Source organism: Haliotis cracherodii, unplaced genomic scaffold (assembly GCF_022045235.1).
Source record: "Haliotis cracherodii isolate W230 unplaced genomic scaffold, xgHalCrac1.p SCAF_2, whole genome shotgun sequence".
Classification (NCBI taxonomy): domain Eukaryota; kingdom Metazoa; phylum Mollusca; class Gastropoda; order Lepetellida; family Haliotidae; genus Haliotis; species Haliotis cracherodii.
This window is the reverse complement of record NW_027266275.1, coordinates 81,190,050-81,207,720: the sequence shown is the minus strand read 5'-3', so window position 1 is coordinate 81,207,720 and position 17,671 is coordinate 81,190,050. Positions and strand designations below refer to the sequence as shown.

At 42.4% G+C, this 17,671-nt stretch overlaps 1 protein-coding gene across 1 annotated transcript; it reads right to left on the bottom strand.

Annotated features, from left to right (window-relative positions):
- Positions 1-584: 584 nt before the first annotated feature.
- On the bottom strand, positions 585-7,894 carry LOC139469886 (testis-specific serine/threonine-protein kinase 1-like). The gene is made up of 8 exons (XM_071252207.1): positions 7,550-7,894; positions 6,790-7,030; positions 5,531-5,662; positions 4,959-5,072; positions 4,215-4,358; positions 3,238-3,367; positions 2,372-2,499; positions 585-1,066 (listed from the first exon to the last, which is right to left on the bottom strand). Exons 1-8 carry the CDS (start codon positions 7,892-7,894, stop codon positions 585-587), a joined length of 1,716 nt encoding a protein of 571 aa, XP_071108308.1.
- Between the last annotated feature and the right edge of the window lie 9,777 nt (positions 7,895-17,671).

The window sequence follows — 17,671 nt, the reverse complement described above, 5'->3', positions numbered from 1 at the left end:
TATTCCAGCAATATGATAGCAGGGAATACTGCAAATGGCCTTCACACATTGTATCCATGTGGGGAATCGAACATGGGTTTTCTGCATGACGAGCTAACGCTTTAACCTTGGCGAGGGAAATACCCCTTTGACGATTTATCAACTCGCTCACAGAGGCCGTCTTGATGTGTATGAGAAATAACAGACTAACACTGACATCATGAACTGCAACAGCTAAAATACCAAATAAGAAGTAATTTATAATTTTTTTTATTCAAGGAGATCAAATCTGGCAAAAAATTGATACAAAGTTACAAACATTGATAATTAAATTGCAGTTAGTGTTAAAGGTTGAAATTTCATTAAATTCATAACAATTGTTGACATCACTATTCAGGCATTCAGTTAAATTTGCAAAACTATTGAAAAGGAAAGCAAGAAAAACAGCCAACCTATTCCTATTTAAAGAAAGGGGTGTATCAGAAATAATTTGAAATTATGTGTATCAAACAGATCTTCATTATGAATATGATCACTTGAAATAAAAATAACCTGGATGTGCTGTTAAATGCAAACAAAAACAGAATAAAGTGTCCAGGAAGTGTTTATGTATCGGGGACAAGATGGGCAAACGTCTCCCCCCACATCTTCAGCTTCTCCTCCTTCTTCTTCCTCTCGGCTGCAGCAGCATCAACACTCTCCTTTCTCTCTGCACTTTCATGGCGCCGCGTGTTGCCAAGGCCACTGGCCAGTTTGCCCGATGGCGTGAAGCGCATCTGCTTCACCTCCTGCACGGTCTGGTTCTCCCTGTTGTTGATGACCCGTGCCATGGCTTGTTCCTGAGGGATGGTCAGAATGGTGGTGATGGGACCGCGCTTGAACCTCCGCATCGCTGTTACCACTCGGACAGCCATTTTGAATCGGTTCAGAGCATTTGCAGCCTTCTTGAACCTGGATAAACCACCGCCCAAGCCTGGTTTCTTGGTCATATCACCTCCAGGTTTAGCTGTTCCAGTTTTTCCAGTTTCAGAGATTGGTTCTAAGGTCTGCAACGTGGCCTTACAAGGAGAGAGCACCTGGCCTGTTTCTGAAGACAATGATACATCAGTTTGATAAATTGACAGGGGTGGATAGTGTCTTGTGGGGATAAATGTGTGTGGATTGATCAAGTAAGGACATTTGATCAGTTTCAAAGATGTGATGGACCAGCAATATATTGAAGGGGAGGGTGGTGGTGATGGGGGGTGTCACAGATTTTTGATGCCCTAATGAACTTAAAAATAATGACACTCCCCTAATGCTTGTCATATTATTAAATCACCCTCCCCTTGTTCTTGTACATTTTTCATGCCCCTCCCAAAATATGTGTACCATTTTTTATGACCTTCCCCTAGAGACTCCTATATTTTGGTGACCCTCCCCTTATACCCTCTGACCCCGCCCCCCCCCACCCCATATAATAAATGAACGGTCCCCAACTTGGCTTCTTGACATAAACTCCCACTTAGGTAAGCATTTCACACTAAGGTATTGTTATAGATATGCATGAAAATGGTAAATAACTTTTATTTTACATCGATTAATGTAGTTTTTTGAAAATAGTTGTCTGAGAATACTTTTTGTTATGGTTCACAATGAAAACTTCTATTACAGGAAATAGCAACTAAAGCCAGTACAGCAAAGTCCTAAATGGTGCTCCATTAAGAATGTCCTCACAGGACACAAATGATAAGCGAGGCCTTGAAAACAGTAACACAAGCAAGCAGCATTACAATGTACATAATATACTGCGCAAAATAAGTTGGGGATCAGGAATATTTTACAGGATATTTTCATGAATTGTGTGCTCAGTCTCCGCAACAAATACATATCCCAAAATGATTCTTGATCCTCAACTTTTTTTATCAGTAAGGAGGGGATAAGTTCAGTGATAGGGATAGTTTCTACAGCATTGATATAATGTGATTGTTTCTCAGTAGATTAAAACCTTGTGGTAGAAACACATGTAACTGTGTCATAGAGGGAGCTGACAGCTGCTTGCTCCATCCTGATCTGGAATGATTGACTATGTACTTGCACCTGCTGTGTAATGGATTATAGAAAAGAATCACCTGGCACAGGGAGCAGATACCACAAAGGTTTCCTGTAACAAGTGAAAGCAACTATGTTTTGTTTATTTGTTTGTTGTTTAATGCTGCACTCAGCAATATTCCAGCTAAATGACAGTGGTCTGTAAATAATCGAGTCTGGACCAGACAATCCAGTGATTGACATCATGAGCATCAATCCACACAATTGGATACATGCTTTAACCAAGTCAGCGTGCATGACCACTTGCTCCTGTTAGTCACCTTTAACGACAAGCAAAGTTAAAGTAACTATGTACACTGACCCTGATGCCAGCTGAGCTGGCCACTGATTCGTCGACCAGCAGGTCCCATCACGCCGAGGAGCATCCCAGTAGACGAGGCCTTATGGGCGGGGACAACATCCTTCAGGTTGATGCTGCTGGCCCCAGTACTGCAACACCAGCCAATATGGGAGCACATAGAAGTAATGTCAGCAATATCTTGGCCATACAGGAACAAACAGTACATGTGGTGTAGGAACTATTGAAGGTGTATTACCTGGTTAACTGAGTGAGTGTATGGTGGTTCACAGCTTCTAGCAATATTCCAGCAATGTCACAGCAGCGGACACTAGAAATGGGCTTCACCATGTGTGGATTGGTTAAACTGAACAGAATTAAATAAATCCTGTTTGTCCAGACACACTTCCTTCTGGACATCTACTCTTAGGAATGTATATACAGTGCAACCTTTTTAGTCTGGATTCTTGTTAATCTGGAAACTTTGTCTTGTAGACAATTACTGTTGGAAATGTCTGCATATGTGTAAAATCATTGTACAGTACCAATGATTTGCCCGGAGAATTGTTCATCAGGAGTTTCACTGTCTGTATCTTACACACTTGGTGTCATTCTTAAGGGGTCAAACAGATAATAAGAGAGGTTAAGGATGAAAAAAAATGTCTCATTTTGAACTTCCAATAGAGCAGTTCAGTTAACATTTAAGACCTGCAACACTTCGGTCTTCTCTCCCACATTAAGTGACACATGGTGATGTAACTCGAATACAGAAAGCGGAGTTGAACCCAAAACACTCACTCACTCAATAATGAAGCTGAGTAGACCTATGTTTATATTGAGACCCTGGAAGTTGTGTATGTGTATATAGAGACACGTTCGGATTAGCTTACCTGTGGTTGACGGCCACAGATCGGAGGATGTCGGTGACCATGGTTGTCTTGGCAGGCTTGGAGTTCTGGCCACAGGAGAAGCCATGCTCCGCAGTGGGATTCATGCCCATCAGCGGCGCCCTGGAGGTCACTGGGGAGGCAAACGTGGCCGTGGAAGAATATTTACATGCTCATGTCATTGCCAGGAGAACGTACCAAGCAGATGACAAGGATGGTTTGTTTTGTTTGTTAATTGTTTAACGCCGCACTCAGCTATATTCCAGCTATATGACGGCAGGCGGTCTGTAAATAACCGAGTTTGGACCAGACAATCCATTGATTGACATCATGAGCATCGGTCCCTGCAATTGGGATATGATGACATGCATCAACCGAGTCAGCGAGCCTGACCACCTGATACCGTTATTCGCCTCTTAGGACAAGCATAGTCGCCTTTTACAGCAAGCATGGGCTGCTGAAGACCTATTCTAACCTGGAGCTTCACGGGTGGACAAGGATGGTAAGAGACAAGTCATTTAGTATAGGATTAGGTCGGCTTGGCTTTAGCACAGGTTATTTAGGTCATGGTTTTAGGGCTCTAACATACAAATTTATCATTGTTTTGCTATTTTACAGCTATTTTTTCAGCCATGTATATGAAATGGGTTATTATTCCTATCAGCTGTGGGCTCGGGGCTACGGCTACAGGCATGGCTACGGGACAGCAGCTATGAGGTATGGGTGATAAATCAGGTGGGGCAATAACCCATGAAGATGCCCACATCTTCCTGTTGCTGACTGTCTGGCTCTGCAGTCATTGGGTCAACTGATCATCCTTTGTATCCCCTTGTATCTCACATGCAAACACAGGGATATAGGGCGTAGGTTGGAGCCCTGCAGAGCCCTCTCCTTGGAGACACATCAGTGGCTCGTGACTCATGGTGCTGTCACTGATATTGATAATACTCTACTTCTTGACAATATGGCATTCCACAAACCTGCTTTGACAGAGAGTACAGACATAGACTGCTCAGCCTTGTTGAACAGTGGCTTACACATCCACACACTCCTCCTGATGCCTGGGATGTTGATGCGGCTACTGGCGTTTGTGTCCAGGATCTGGCGAATCAGTTCTCGGCAGTCTGTAAATCATTGGACAGACTGGTTTGGAACTGGATTGTTGGACATTGTTAAATTCAGTTGTTTGATAATTCAGTGTGACTTTTCAAGAAATGGGAGTGAGTGAGTATTGTTTTACGCTGCTTTTAACAATATTCCAGCATTATCACGACGGGGGACACCAGAAATGGGCTCCACACCAATGTGGAGAATCGAACCTGGGTCTTCAGCATGACGAGTGAAAGCTTTGACCACCAGGCTACCCCACTGCCCAATACCCCCTACACCCCCCCCCCCCCCCCCCCCCCACCCCACCCACACACACACACTGGATTGCTTCTGCTACATATTCTACCTGTCTTTATGAGTGAGTGAGTGAGTGAGCACATTTTAATGACATGGTTCTCAATGCAGATAGTTCCCTCTCACTATAAAGCATGTGGTAATGATTACAGCTTATTCTTTTAAGGATCATATTCAAAATTCAAAATATATATAAATCTATATAAATATATAATTTCAAACATCGAAATACTGAAGGAAAATAAAGAAAAGTAACTGTGTCATTTTTAGGAGCATTGCTATCCTCTAAAGTTGTGCTGGGGTAGGAATTAACAACTTACCTTTAGACACCTGCTTGTAGAACTTGAGTTTCTTGTCCATGGAACCCCTGAGTATGTCGACATCGGTGTCGTTAAACGGCAGCTTCCCATTCAACATCCCGTAGAGGCAAACACCTGAAGTGATGACGTAGCGCTAATCATGAATGGATACCTATGAATATGAAAACTGAAAACCCTGACAATATGGAGTCCAAACTTGGGGTAACACCTTGTTTGATAGGCATTACTTAGAAGTTGACGGGTGACAAGGTAGATTCAATTTGATGGATAACATTTGCTTAACAACGGTTTAAGGATCTATATCTATACCGGAACGTCGCTTTTTACAGTATTAAAGAAGTTGTTATCCATAAAATTGTGTCTACCTTGGGTTAACACCTCAATGTAATATATTACAAGACGGTTCCAGGAATGTCGAAAGATGAGTATTAAATAAAATGTTGCAGTTATTAGAATTTCATAATTGGAATGAGTGTCTTGGGTCAGTGCCAATGTGAACAATATTTGAACACTGAACAAGTTATGAATAAACATCAATAAACAAACAATACGCGACAAACAAAAGGACTGACCACAGCTCCAGATGTCAACCTTTCCACCATCATACATTTCCCCTTCTAGAATCTCAGGGGCGGCGTACGCGTAGGACCCACAGAAGGTCGCCATCAGCTCTCTGTAGGGGTTCTGTCGGGCAAACCCAAAATCTGGAATACACAGAATGTTGTGTCCTTTGATAACCTTTATCTAACAGATAATACCATACTCACACATACTTTTGTCATTAGTTATCATCAAGATTCCTCTATTACCCTTTGTGAGTGAGTGAGTGAGTTAGGTTGAACGCCGCTTTTAACATTATTCCAGTTATATCGCGGCGTGTCAGCTTAATGTGGGTGGAAAGCCCGAAGTGATGCAGGTCTCAGACGTTTACCACTTCGGTGAAACCCACAAGCACGGGTATGGTGCTGACAAACCTAGAAACATAATCGGGGCGAACCGGTATTTCCCTTTGTGCTATAAGGAACTATTCGTCAATAATTCAACAATTATAATTTGGACGTTTATTAAACATTATGTTACATTAAGCGTGTTTTTTTCATATGCATTTAACGTATCATTTAGACCTATTGACTAGACGCAGATAGTCTCCGGCAAGAAAACCTGATATTGTTGCATATCTAAATGCGTTCACTTGTACATGTTTGTCAAAAGTAAATCTATTTTTCTTGTGCAAATCTGCATGCACGTGGAAATGATACGTATGTCTGTATCACAGCAGTAATGACTCCTGAATTATGTTGGCTTTGTGTGGTGGCGGTCTGTACACAATCGATCTGGACCAGAAAACCCAGTGATTGATATTGTGAGCAACGACCCTCGTCGTCTGTAGGATGACACGATGTAAACCAAGTCACCACTGAATACGTTAATAATAGGTTGGTACAGACACGTGGTGTATTATGGGATCACTGAATACGTTAATTATAAACAGTGCAGACACGTGGTGTATTATGGGATCACTGAATACGTTAACTATAAACAGTGCAGACACGTGGTGTATTATGGGATCACTGAATACGTTAACTATAAACAGTGCAGACACGTGGTGTATTATGGGATCACTGAATACGTTAATTATAAACAGTGCAGACACGTGGTGTATTATGGGATCACTGAATACGTTAACTATAAACAGTGCAGACACGTGGTGTATTATGGGATCACTGAATACGTTAACTATAAACAGTGCAGACACGTGGTGTATTATGAGATCACTGAATACGTTAACTATAAACAGTGCAGACACGTGGTGTATTATGGGAACGTATACCAGTGAGTCTGATGTTGTACTGGTCGTCCAGCAGGATGTTGTCCAGCTTGATGTCCCGGTGGTACACGAAGTGCCCGTGCAGGTAACTGACCACGTCCAGCAACTGGTGGAAGACACGCCTGCCGTCCGCCTCGCTCAGGCTCCCCACCTTGTTCACGTAGTCCAACAGGTCGCCATTGGACAGGTATTCCATCACAAGGTACACGTTGCTTCGGCTCTCGTACACCTCGTGAAGGACCAGCTTGAAACATATAAATACATACGTGATCACGCCCACATTTTGGTTGGGGTAGAGCCGAAGCTTGAAGGAAAAGTTGGGTTACCATAGCATGGACCAGTGATATGGTGCACTTGTCAATGGCAAGGCACAAGTTGTTTTATATCATTGTTTCCACCTGTCATTATTGGCAGCTTGGACGTCGCAATGTGTTAATACATTAATATATGTTCAATATGCTGTGAGTATTTGGTTATTTGTTATTTAACGCAGCTCTCAGCAATATTCCACATAACTGGGATACGATAACATGCATGAACTAAGTCAGCGAGCCTGACCACCCGATCCCTTTAGTCGCCTCTTACGACATGCAGGGGTTGCTATCACGAGTCTTCTCGTATGAGTAAATAACATTCTCAGGGGGTATATCCACTGTTCATACAGACTAACAGGCAAAGATAGACGGTCTTTACCAGTTCGCTAAAATACGTACACATAAATCTCCAGTCAGTTAAACTCAGTTTGTATTCACCAGTCACTCACCAGAGAAGTATGCCGAAGTTTCTGAAGCAGCGCAATTTCCCGAGGAAGGAACTTCTCCTTGGCTTCTTTTGGAATTTTGTTCTTCTGTATAATTTTTACAGCAAGATTTTCATTTTTCCTTCTACAATACGCCCTTTTAACCTTGGCGTAAGCTCCCTCTCCGATTGTCTCGTGCATTGTGTATCCAAACCGCTCCAAAGCTAACCTGTAATCTTTGGATGGTAAAATAATGCCATCTTTACATTTCATAGACAGTTCTTGACGAATTTCCACGATTTTCGTCTTATAGGTTTCTTCCATGCCTTCTGCCATTGCTGACATATTTTCAGCTTTGCCGATGTGCATTTGTGACGAAACGCGTCTGTGACGTCATATCATTATGACGTCATGTTAAACACTGGTGAGTTTCTCCTCGGCATATTTTTTGCTCCTCTATTAGACGCCTGTCCCCCAATACACGTCACGCTCTAATTGATGCCGTGTCATACGCCCTGTCCTAAAAATAGAAGTCGGGCCTCTATTAGACGCCGGGTGATTAATGATGACCGTTTCCGGCAAATGTTCATTTTGTATGACCGTAAAATTTGGGATTTGGTAAGATAGTGAGTGGAGTAAGGTAGCCACTGTGTCAGCATTAAACAGAATAGACGTGCCTCTAATAAACGTCGGTCTCTAGTAGACGCCGGGTTACGATTGCGCGAAATTAATCGATGACAGAGGGTCTTATAGAGAAAATACTGTGTAATCTTTCTATATTATTTCCACATCCGTCATAGAGCGTCATGGTCCTTGGACTAATAGTTCTGGGCAAAACTATTGATGCCGATGTATCACAGCACTCACTAGATTTAATAACTAATATCTCAACCGGCTTTTTACCATGTTGCGCCTTATGATTTTTTCTCTTAACGTTTCTTTCTTTTTGTTGTTACCCTGTCTGGCGCTCGACATTAAGGAGTCGCTTAACTGTGTCTGAGTGTGATATTCGTGTTAAACTGCGTCATTGTTTCTCAGATGGCTAGCACTATAAAATCGACATTTGTCCGGACAGGCACAAGCACACACACGCACCTACGCACGCACGCACACGTGTGCATGCACGCCGTCTTATGAGTACAATAATCTTCAACGCATTAGATTAAACCTAGAAATAAAATAATAGAAAGCAGAAAGTCATACTGATGCCCCTAGCACAAAGTTCCCCAAGTTCAAATGGTGGCATTTTCAAAATGGCCGCCATTATTTTTTAAAATGATATGCAATTTTGTAGTTTTACATTCATGATATCATGCAATATATCAAATAACAGTTCTGTATACGCTTTCAAACAATAGTTGATTCAACCTTGTGCTATAACTAGGATTTGTTTAATGACCATTTGAAGAATTATTTCACAAGTGTTTCAGCGGAATAGTCGATAATAGTCAGGTTGGATAATTACAAATACAAAGGTATTTCTGAATTTGCAATGCTTGCATGTATTCGCAAAACTGGTAAACAGTTGAAAACATCCCCTTGTGTCAATACAGGAGTTTTCACACTTTCGTACATTATAACAGGATAGCAAAGTAATATTACATTCAATCTCCTGGTGGAGTCGGAAGGATATTATTAGGTCCCAGGGACTTATGCCCAGTGGCAATATATTGTCCATGACCTGCTGCAGGGTAGTTGACGGGGGTCGAGGTATGTGACGCGGCCTTGTATCTATGTGTCGATCAAGATCGTTTGTTTCACCAATACTGTTTGCAATATTTGTCTACATCAATCACTCGACAATTGGGTGGTGTTCTGAGTATCAGGGGGTAGACGTTCCAGCGTCTGTACGGGAGCACTTGCCACAGTTGTGATATCGTGTGATCCTGAGGGTGATCTGGTGAATTGTAGCTGGTGTCTTTGTACGAGTCCTCACAGGTCATGGTATTTTGCATGTTGTGGGTGGTATTGCATGTGTCCCCCGTCTGAGGCAGTCCAGGCCCTTTCCCACGGTCTACCCAAAGGATCACGACAGCTGCAGGTGCGGGTCAGTACGGTAACGTTCCAGTGAAACTATACAAAAAAAACCAACCACATCAAGATTCAAGTCTGTCACGTTTGGGACTCTTGAACTTTCAATGTCAAATGCACCATCCAGAAAATAGCAAAATGCTTGGATAGTTTCTGCTTAGCAAGTTTCTCACTTGATATACCTGTGTCACAACGTCCATTATGGAGCGGCTTTTAGCAGTGTCCATTCGGCTTTGTGTTTTGCACAAACGTTGGCTGAAAAGTATTCACTTCGTGTTTGCCACAACTGAGCAAGATGGCTTCTCTTACTCATGTCGTATATGGGATCGATTGGACATGTTATGAGTGGAAGTGGCTTAGAAGATCAGTGGACAACTGTCTACATTGTAATGCATATCATGATAGGTCATGCATATGCTCGTGCACTCCGTGGTCGCCTGCTACCAACAGCAGCCATCATCTCCACAAACATCTGAGCGCCCCAGTGAGGTGGAACTCGCTCGTCTCGTGGACCACTGTTGAATGCCGACTGTAGGGAACTGAGTTTGTGATAAATGACAAATATGTCCAATTGCGCACAATTATTATGGAGAATCTGATGGAGATTGCCACGAATCAAAGTAGAACAGGTAATCTTTGGATTGAATATTTGAATCAAGTGTCCGTCATTCAACGTTTCATCCGAGCAGAACTCACTGAGGTTTGGAATTTACAGTCAGTCGGTCAGTCAGTCAGTCACTCACTCAGTCGGTCACTCACTCAGTCGGTCAGTCAGTCAGTCACTCACTCAGTCGGTCACTCACTCAGTCGGTCAGTCAGTCAGTCAGTCACTCACTCAATCGGTCACTCACTCAGTCGGTCAGTCAGTCAGTCAGTCAGTCACTCAGTCAGTCACTCACTCAGTCGGTCACTCACTCAGTCGGTCAGTCAGTCAGTCAGTCACTCAGTCAGTCACTCACTCAGTCGGTCACTCACTCAGTCGGTCACTCACTCAGTCAGTCAGTCAGTCACTCACTCAGTCGGTCACTCACTCAGTCGGTCAGTCAGTCAGTCAGTCAGTCACTCAGTCAGTCACTCACTCAGTCGGTCACTCACTCAGTCGGTCAGTCAGTCAGTCACTCACTCAGTCAGTCACTCACTCAGTCGGTCACTCAGTCAGTCAATGAAATGATTCCCTTTTTTCATGTGGAAGGCCATCTTGCATATGTAAAATCTGCCCGCCTCTACCTTGACTAAATAAAAGATTTTATTAATATGACGCCTCCCGAGCAGCACCAGAACTACACCGAGAGAGGTTACTGTGCACAGGACAGAGACATTCTGGAGTGGACATGTCAGTGAGCAGGCAGTAGAACAAGACTTAAAGTGATTGCTGAAGATCTCTGTAGGTATGGTCGTTGGTCGAGTGAGTGAGTATGGTTTTACGCCGCTTTTAGCAGATTCCAGCAATATCACGGCGGAGGACTCAGGAAATGGGCTTCACACATTGTACCATGTGTGGAATGGTTAAACTGCACAGAAGTAAATTTCGATTATGTCTATTTAACCATCACTCATTCCTGTAGCAGTTTGTGGATGGGTAATTTTGTGTAAAAAGAAATTGGTTCGATGAAGACTGGGGTAAGAAATGAATTTGCAACCACATGACCCCAACCATGTTTGAAATGTAAATTTGTGCCGAAAAAAAAGCAAATTTATTGATACCCTCAGAAGTTGTGTATAATGACTTTGTGATTTTTATTTTTTAAAGCCTTTTAAATAAAATTTTATTAACAAAACAAAAAAACATGTAGAAGTATTCTTTGAGTGCTGACTCAGCGCAAGTACAGTTCATTATTTTAATATAATATCGCTAAGTTAAGATATTTTTATTTGAAAATCCAACATATGATAAAATCCACTGAGAGGTGTAGTTTTGTTCTGCTCCCAGTTTAATACAGTACACAATCACTTCTAGGCGGGATTCTAAGGACGAATCCCAGACAGCGCCGTATAATTATCACTTTTTTTTTTATGTCGTATGACTTCATATTGTAATGATAACAAACTATGTACGGTTTCCGTATTTATATTTGTGTTGGAACACTTTGGTTACTCGTGAACAACACAAAACCAAACGATGTTATGCTACACAGCAAATTCTCACAAGGATAGCTAAGATACAATGGACTTGTTTGAAGCATAGTGGAGTTATGTCCCCTTTTCTTTGTGCGTGTGAATACTTCTCTGTCGTCCGATGAGGGGGGCACTGGTGGCCCAGTCGTCTAAGGCGCCGCTGTGCAGAATTGCGTCCCTTGGGCACGCCAGAAACCTATGGTTGTGGGTTCGAATCCCGGTTCGCTCCGATTATGTTTCTAGGTTTGTCAGCATCATACCCGTGCCCGTGGGTTTCACCGAAGTGGTAAACGTCTGAGACCTGCATCACTTCGGGCTTTCCTCCCACATTAAGCTGACACGCCGTGATATAACTGGAATACTGTTAAAGCGGCGTTCAACCCAACTCACTCACTCACTCACACACACACTCACTCACTGTTGTCTTATGACGTCATTGTTAAAATCGATTTCTGTCATTTGTAGTAAGTTATTTTTCGTATCGAATATTTATTGTTATACAGAAGATTACAAATCCATTTGATATATAATTATGTCGTTCAGATATTAGACAGTATTTTGTTCCCTTTCAGTTTGCTTGAAAATCGTGACACCGTATTTTATCGGTGTACGATGTAAAGTCGAACATTTGCTGTTTTTGGCGCAAATTGCTTTTTTGAATACGCCACACTTGTGAATAATTTTATAGTCAGACCCAGTGCCACGTGAGCGCAATTCTTGAAAAGCGCTGACTTTTCAGAGCTAATACAAATATTATAAAAATTAAAAAATAAAGAATTCGGCTCTCATCTCACATGTCTATATGAGTTTACACTGAGTATGGGGAAGAAGGGTCACCTTGTGCGTAAAGCGCATACATGTGTGTACAGTTTCACATCTGCGATTTAATATCACAACGCAGAAAGCATTTGTTATGTGGGTAAAACTGTTTTCATCTGTACTTATCATTTAGTGTCGTATCGGATCTCCTAAATATTCATCAGTGGCGCTGTATTATTATTTTTATACGATAAAAAAACATCTGTGTGTTTGGCCTTCCTACTGATAAAAGAGAATGGGACAATGCCCCCGTTGGAGATTACACACTCTGTGATATGTGGTATATTGGGGTGGATTTCATTACCTTTTCTCACTTTCAACAAAAAAACATGGATACACAAACTGACAAGAGAACCGTTTACCAAGGGAAATTAGCAGCTTTGCGACGAAGAGCTTCAAATATTTAAGTATTTCTCCAGATGCCACAATTTTTAGCACAATTAATAATATACACTTACAGTTTCTGTTAAAACTTAACATGCTATGAAAACAGCCTTAGAGTAATAAGGAAAAATAGGTGGTTTTGTTCTGCATGTTTGCACAACGTTTTGTTAGATTCAGCTTGGCCTTTGTTTCCCTGACAAAGGTAATTTGTCACACAAGCGCAGATTAGGTTAATATTAAATTGAACATATTGGGCCCAATCAGCAAGGAAGCGTAGCATGTCATGAAGGACTATATAGAGATAGTAATTTTCGATTGCAGTCAGTCTATTTACAGATGCTTTGCTGATACCAGGCCTTCGATGCAATTAGAAAGCACTCCTATCAAGCTTCTACGATTTGTCAATTCCAGACACGGAAATCTTCTGGGACCAAGCATCAGAGAGAGGTTAAGGTATCCATTCCTCCTTACATCTCCTTGCAAGATTGGATACAAGTCTGCTTGACTTTCCCCTGCGCCAGTTCTTTGCTGGTAAGAAAAGGAGAACTAGCACTAGCATATGCTGGGGGTTAATCGGCAACACTCATCCTATTTCCCGTAGTAGCAGCAAGAAGAAGTTTGGAAATGTCAGCAAGCAAATGGACCCTGTATGCGTCCCGCATCTGTTTTGTGCATGCTTGGATGAAAGGCTAGCACTAGCACATGCTGGGGGTTTACATGGTCACTAATCAAGGCGACCTTTTTGAGTATTCGACATGAGTAAAATCGGATCCAAGTCTGCTTGACTTTTCCTTGCATCTGTTATGTGCTGGTACAAAATGAGAACTAGCACTAGCATATGCTGGTGGAAGTTGGCAGTAAATTCAACTCTCTCAAGCTTCAGCATGCTTCATGCATTTGGATGAAACTGAGGTTAAATCGCTGGTATTTGACATGTGCTTGCAAAAGTTTCAGCTAGCACTATCAAATGCTAGGGGTTTCCCAGGGTACTTTCTGCAAGGTCGTTCTGTATATTATAGCATTTCAGATATTGATGATGGTGCCCATTCCCCCTGGTATCTGCGTAGTGTTGGCCGGATGCAGCAGCTAGCACTAGCAAATGCTAGGAGGAAAGATCGCCCGGAACCAGCTTCTTTTCTTTGCAGATGTCGTGTATTGCAAAAATACGAAGAGGACTAAGTGATTCCAGCCTAAAAGGAAACAGTATGTTTTTTCAGATTGCTAGGACGAAAATCTCCAAATGGATTGAATGTGTGCATAGTATGTAATTGTTCACTCTGCCGGACACTAATCCTTTGCAATCATGCTAAGATAAAAGACCCAATCAACAGCTTTTGTCAGTCGATCATCTTGCAGTCGCACACCACTCAATGTGCAGTGACATGTGCAGCTTATTGCCGTGTCAGCGTCTCCTCTCTGTCATGAGAGTTGGCTATATTATGAAAACGCATTTGCTGGATGGACAGTTTTATCTTTCCATTGCAAATCAGACAACATAGGAAGAATGAAGTCCATTCAGAACACATGCCACTTGATTCCTTGCATGTGCCTGGTGCTTGTTGGATAAACATGACTAGCACTAGCGTAGGCTGGGGGTTACTCGGCAACACTCATCCTATTTCCCGTAGTGGCAGCGAAAAGAAGTTTGGAAATGTCAGCAAGCAAATGGACCCTGTATGCGTCCCGCATCTGTTTTGTGCATGCTTGGATGAAAGGCTAGCACTAGCACATGCTGGGGGTTTACATAGTCACTAATCAAGGCGACCTTTCTGAGTATTCGATATGAAGAAAATGGAATCCAAGTCTGCTTGACTTTTCCTTGCATCTGTTCTGTGCTGGTACAAAATGAGAACTAGCACTAGCATATGCTTGGGGAAGTTGGCAAGAAATTCAACTGTCTCAAGATTCAGCATGCTTCATGCATTTGGTTGAAATCGAGGTTAAATCGTTGGTATTTGACATGTGCTTGCAAAAGTTTCAGTTAGCACTATCAAATGCTAGGGGTTTCCCAGGGTGCTTTCTGCAAGGTCGTTCTGTATATTACAGCATTTCAGATATTGATGATGGTGCCCATTCCCCCTGGTATCTGTGTAGTGTTGGCCGGATGCAGCAGCTAGCACTAACAAATGCTAGGAGGAAAGATCGCCCTGAACCAGCTTCTTTTCTTTGCAGATTTTGTGTATTGCAAAAATACGAAGAGGACTAAGTGATTCCAGCCTTAAAGAAAACAGTATGTTTTTTCAGATTGCTAGGACGAAAAGTTCCAAATGGATTGAATGTGTACATAGTATGTAATTAATCACTCTGCCGGACACTAATCCTTTGCAATCATGCTAAGATAATAGACCCAATCAACAGCTTTTATCAGTCGATCATCTTGCAGTCGCACACCACTCAATGTTTCATGACATGTGCAGCTTATTGCCGTGTCAGCGTCTCCTCTCTGTCATGAGAGTTGGCTATATTATGAAAACGCATTTGCTGGATGGACAGTTTTATCTTTCCATTGCAAATCAGACAACATAGGAAGAATGAAGTCCATTCAGAACACATGCCACTTGATTCCTTGCATGTGCCTGGTGCTTGTTGGATAAACATGACTAGCACTAGCGTAGGCTGGGGGTTACTCGGCAACACTCATCCTATTTCCCGTAGTGGCAGCGAAAAGAAGTTTGGAAATGTCAGCAAGCAAATGGACCCTGTATGCGTCCTGCATCTGTTTTGTGCATGCTTGGATGAAAGGCTAGCACTAGCACATGCTGGGGGTTTACATAGTCACTAATCAAGGCGACCTTTCTAAGTATTCGACATGAAGAAAATGGAATCCAAGTCTGCTTGACTTTTCCTTGCATCTGTTCTGTGCTGGTACAAAATGAGAACTAGCACTAGCATATGCTTGGGGAAGTTGGCAAGAAATTCAACTGTCTCAAGATTCAGCATGCTTCATGCATTTGGTTGAAATCGAGGTTAAATCGTTGGTATTTGACATGTGCTTGCAAAAGTTTCAGCTAGCACTATCAAATGCTAGGGGTTTCCCAGGGTGCTTTCTGCAAGGTCGTTCTGTATATTACAGCATTTCAGATATTGATGATGGTGCCCATTCCCCCTGGTATCTGTGTAGTGTTGGCCGGATGCAGCAGCTAGCACTAACAAATGCTAGGAGGAAAGATCGCCCGGAACCAGCTTCTTTTCTTTGCAGATTTTGTGTATTGCAAAAATACGAAGAGGACTAAGTGATTCCAGCCTTAAAGAAAACAGTATGTTTTTTCAGATTGCTAGGACGAAAAGTTCCAAATGGATTGAATGTGTACATAGTATGTAATTAATCACTCTGCCGGACACTAATCCTTTGCAATCATGCTAAGATAATAGACCCAATCAACAGCTTTTATCAGTCGATCATCTTGCAGTCGCACACCACTCAATGTTTCATGACATGTGCAGCTTATTGCCGTGTCAGCGTCTCCTCTCTGTCATGAGAGTTGGCTATATTATGAAAACGCATTTGCTGGATGGACAGTTTTATCTTTCCATTGCAAATCAGACAACATAGGAAGAATGAAGTCCATTCAGAACACATGCCACTTGATTCCTTGCATGTGCCTGGTGCTTGTTGGATAAACATGACTAGCACTAGCGTAGGCTGGGGGTTACTCGGCAACACTCATCCTATTTCCCGTAGTGGCAGCGAAAAGAAGTTTGGAAATGTCAGCAAGCAAATGGACCCTGTATGCGTCCCGCATCTGTTTTGTGCATGCTTGGATGAAAGGCTAGCACTAGCACATGCTGGGGGTTTACATAGTCACTAATCAAGGCGACCTTTCTAAGTATTCGACATGAAGAAAATGGAATCCAAGTCTGCTTGACTTTTCCTTGCATCTGTTCTGTGCTGGTACAAAATGAGAACTAGCACTAGCATATGCTGGGGGAAGTTGGCAGGAAATTCAACTGTCTCAAGCTTCAGCATGCTTCATGCATTTGGTTGAAACCGAGGTTATATCGTTGGTATTTGACATGTGCTTGCAAAAGTTTCAGCTAGCACTATCAAATGCTAGGGGTTTCCCAGGGTACTTTCTGCAAGGTCGTTCTGTATATTATAGCATTTCAGATATTGATGATGGTGCCCATTCCCCCTGGTATCTGCGTAGTGTTGGCCGGATGCAGCAGCTAGCACTAGCAAATGCTAGGAGGAAAGATCGCCCGGAACCAGCTTCTTTTCTTTGCAGATTTTGTGTATTGCAAAAATACGAAGAGGACTGAGTGATTCCAGCCTAAAAGGAAACAGTATGTTTTTTCAGATTGCTAGGACGAAAATCTCCAAATGGATTGAATTTGTGCATAGTATGTAATTGTTCTCTCTGCCGGACACTAATCCTTTGCAATCATGCTAAGATAATAGACCCAATCAACAGCTTTTGTCAGTCGATCATCTTGCAGTCGGACAGCACTCAATGTGCAGTGACATGTGCAGCTTATTGCCGTGTCAGCGTCTCCTCTCTGTCATGAGAGTTGGCTATATTATGAAAACGCATTTGCTTGATGGACAGTTGTATCTTTCCATTGCAAATCAGACGGCCTAGGAAGAATGAAGTCCAATCAGAACGCATGCCACTTGATTCCTTGCATGTGCCTGGTGCTTGTTGGATAAACATGACTAGCACTAGCGTATGCTGGGGGTTACTCGGCAACACTCATCCTATTTCCCGTAGTGGCAACGAAAAGAAGTTTGGAAATGTCAGCAAGCAAATGGACCCTGTATGCGTCCCGCATCTGTTTTGTGCATGCTTGGATGAAAGG

Coding starts and splice junctions, on each gene's coding strand:
- LOC139469886 (XM_071252207.1), bottom strand. CDS start 7,894: ATGCACATCGGCAAAGCTGAAAATATGTCAGCAATGGCAGAAGGCATG. Junction 4,359..4,958: donor CTACAAGCAGGTGTCTAAAG/GTAAGTTGTTAA, acceptor AATGATTTACAG/ACTGCCGAGAACTGATTCGC. Junction 2,500..3,237: donor TCTGTGGCCGTCAACCACAG/GTAAGCTAATCC, acceptor CTGGTGTTGCAG/TACTGGGGCCAGCAGCATCA.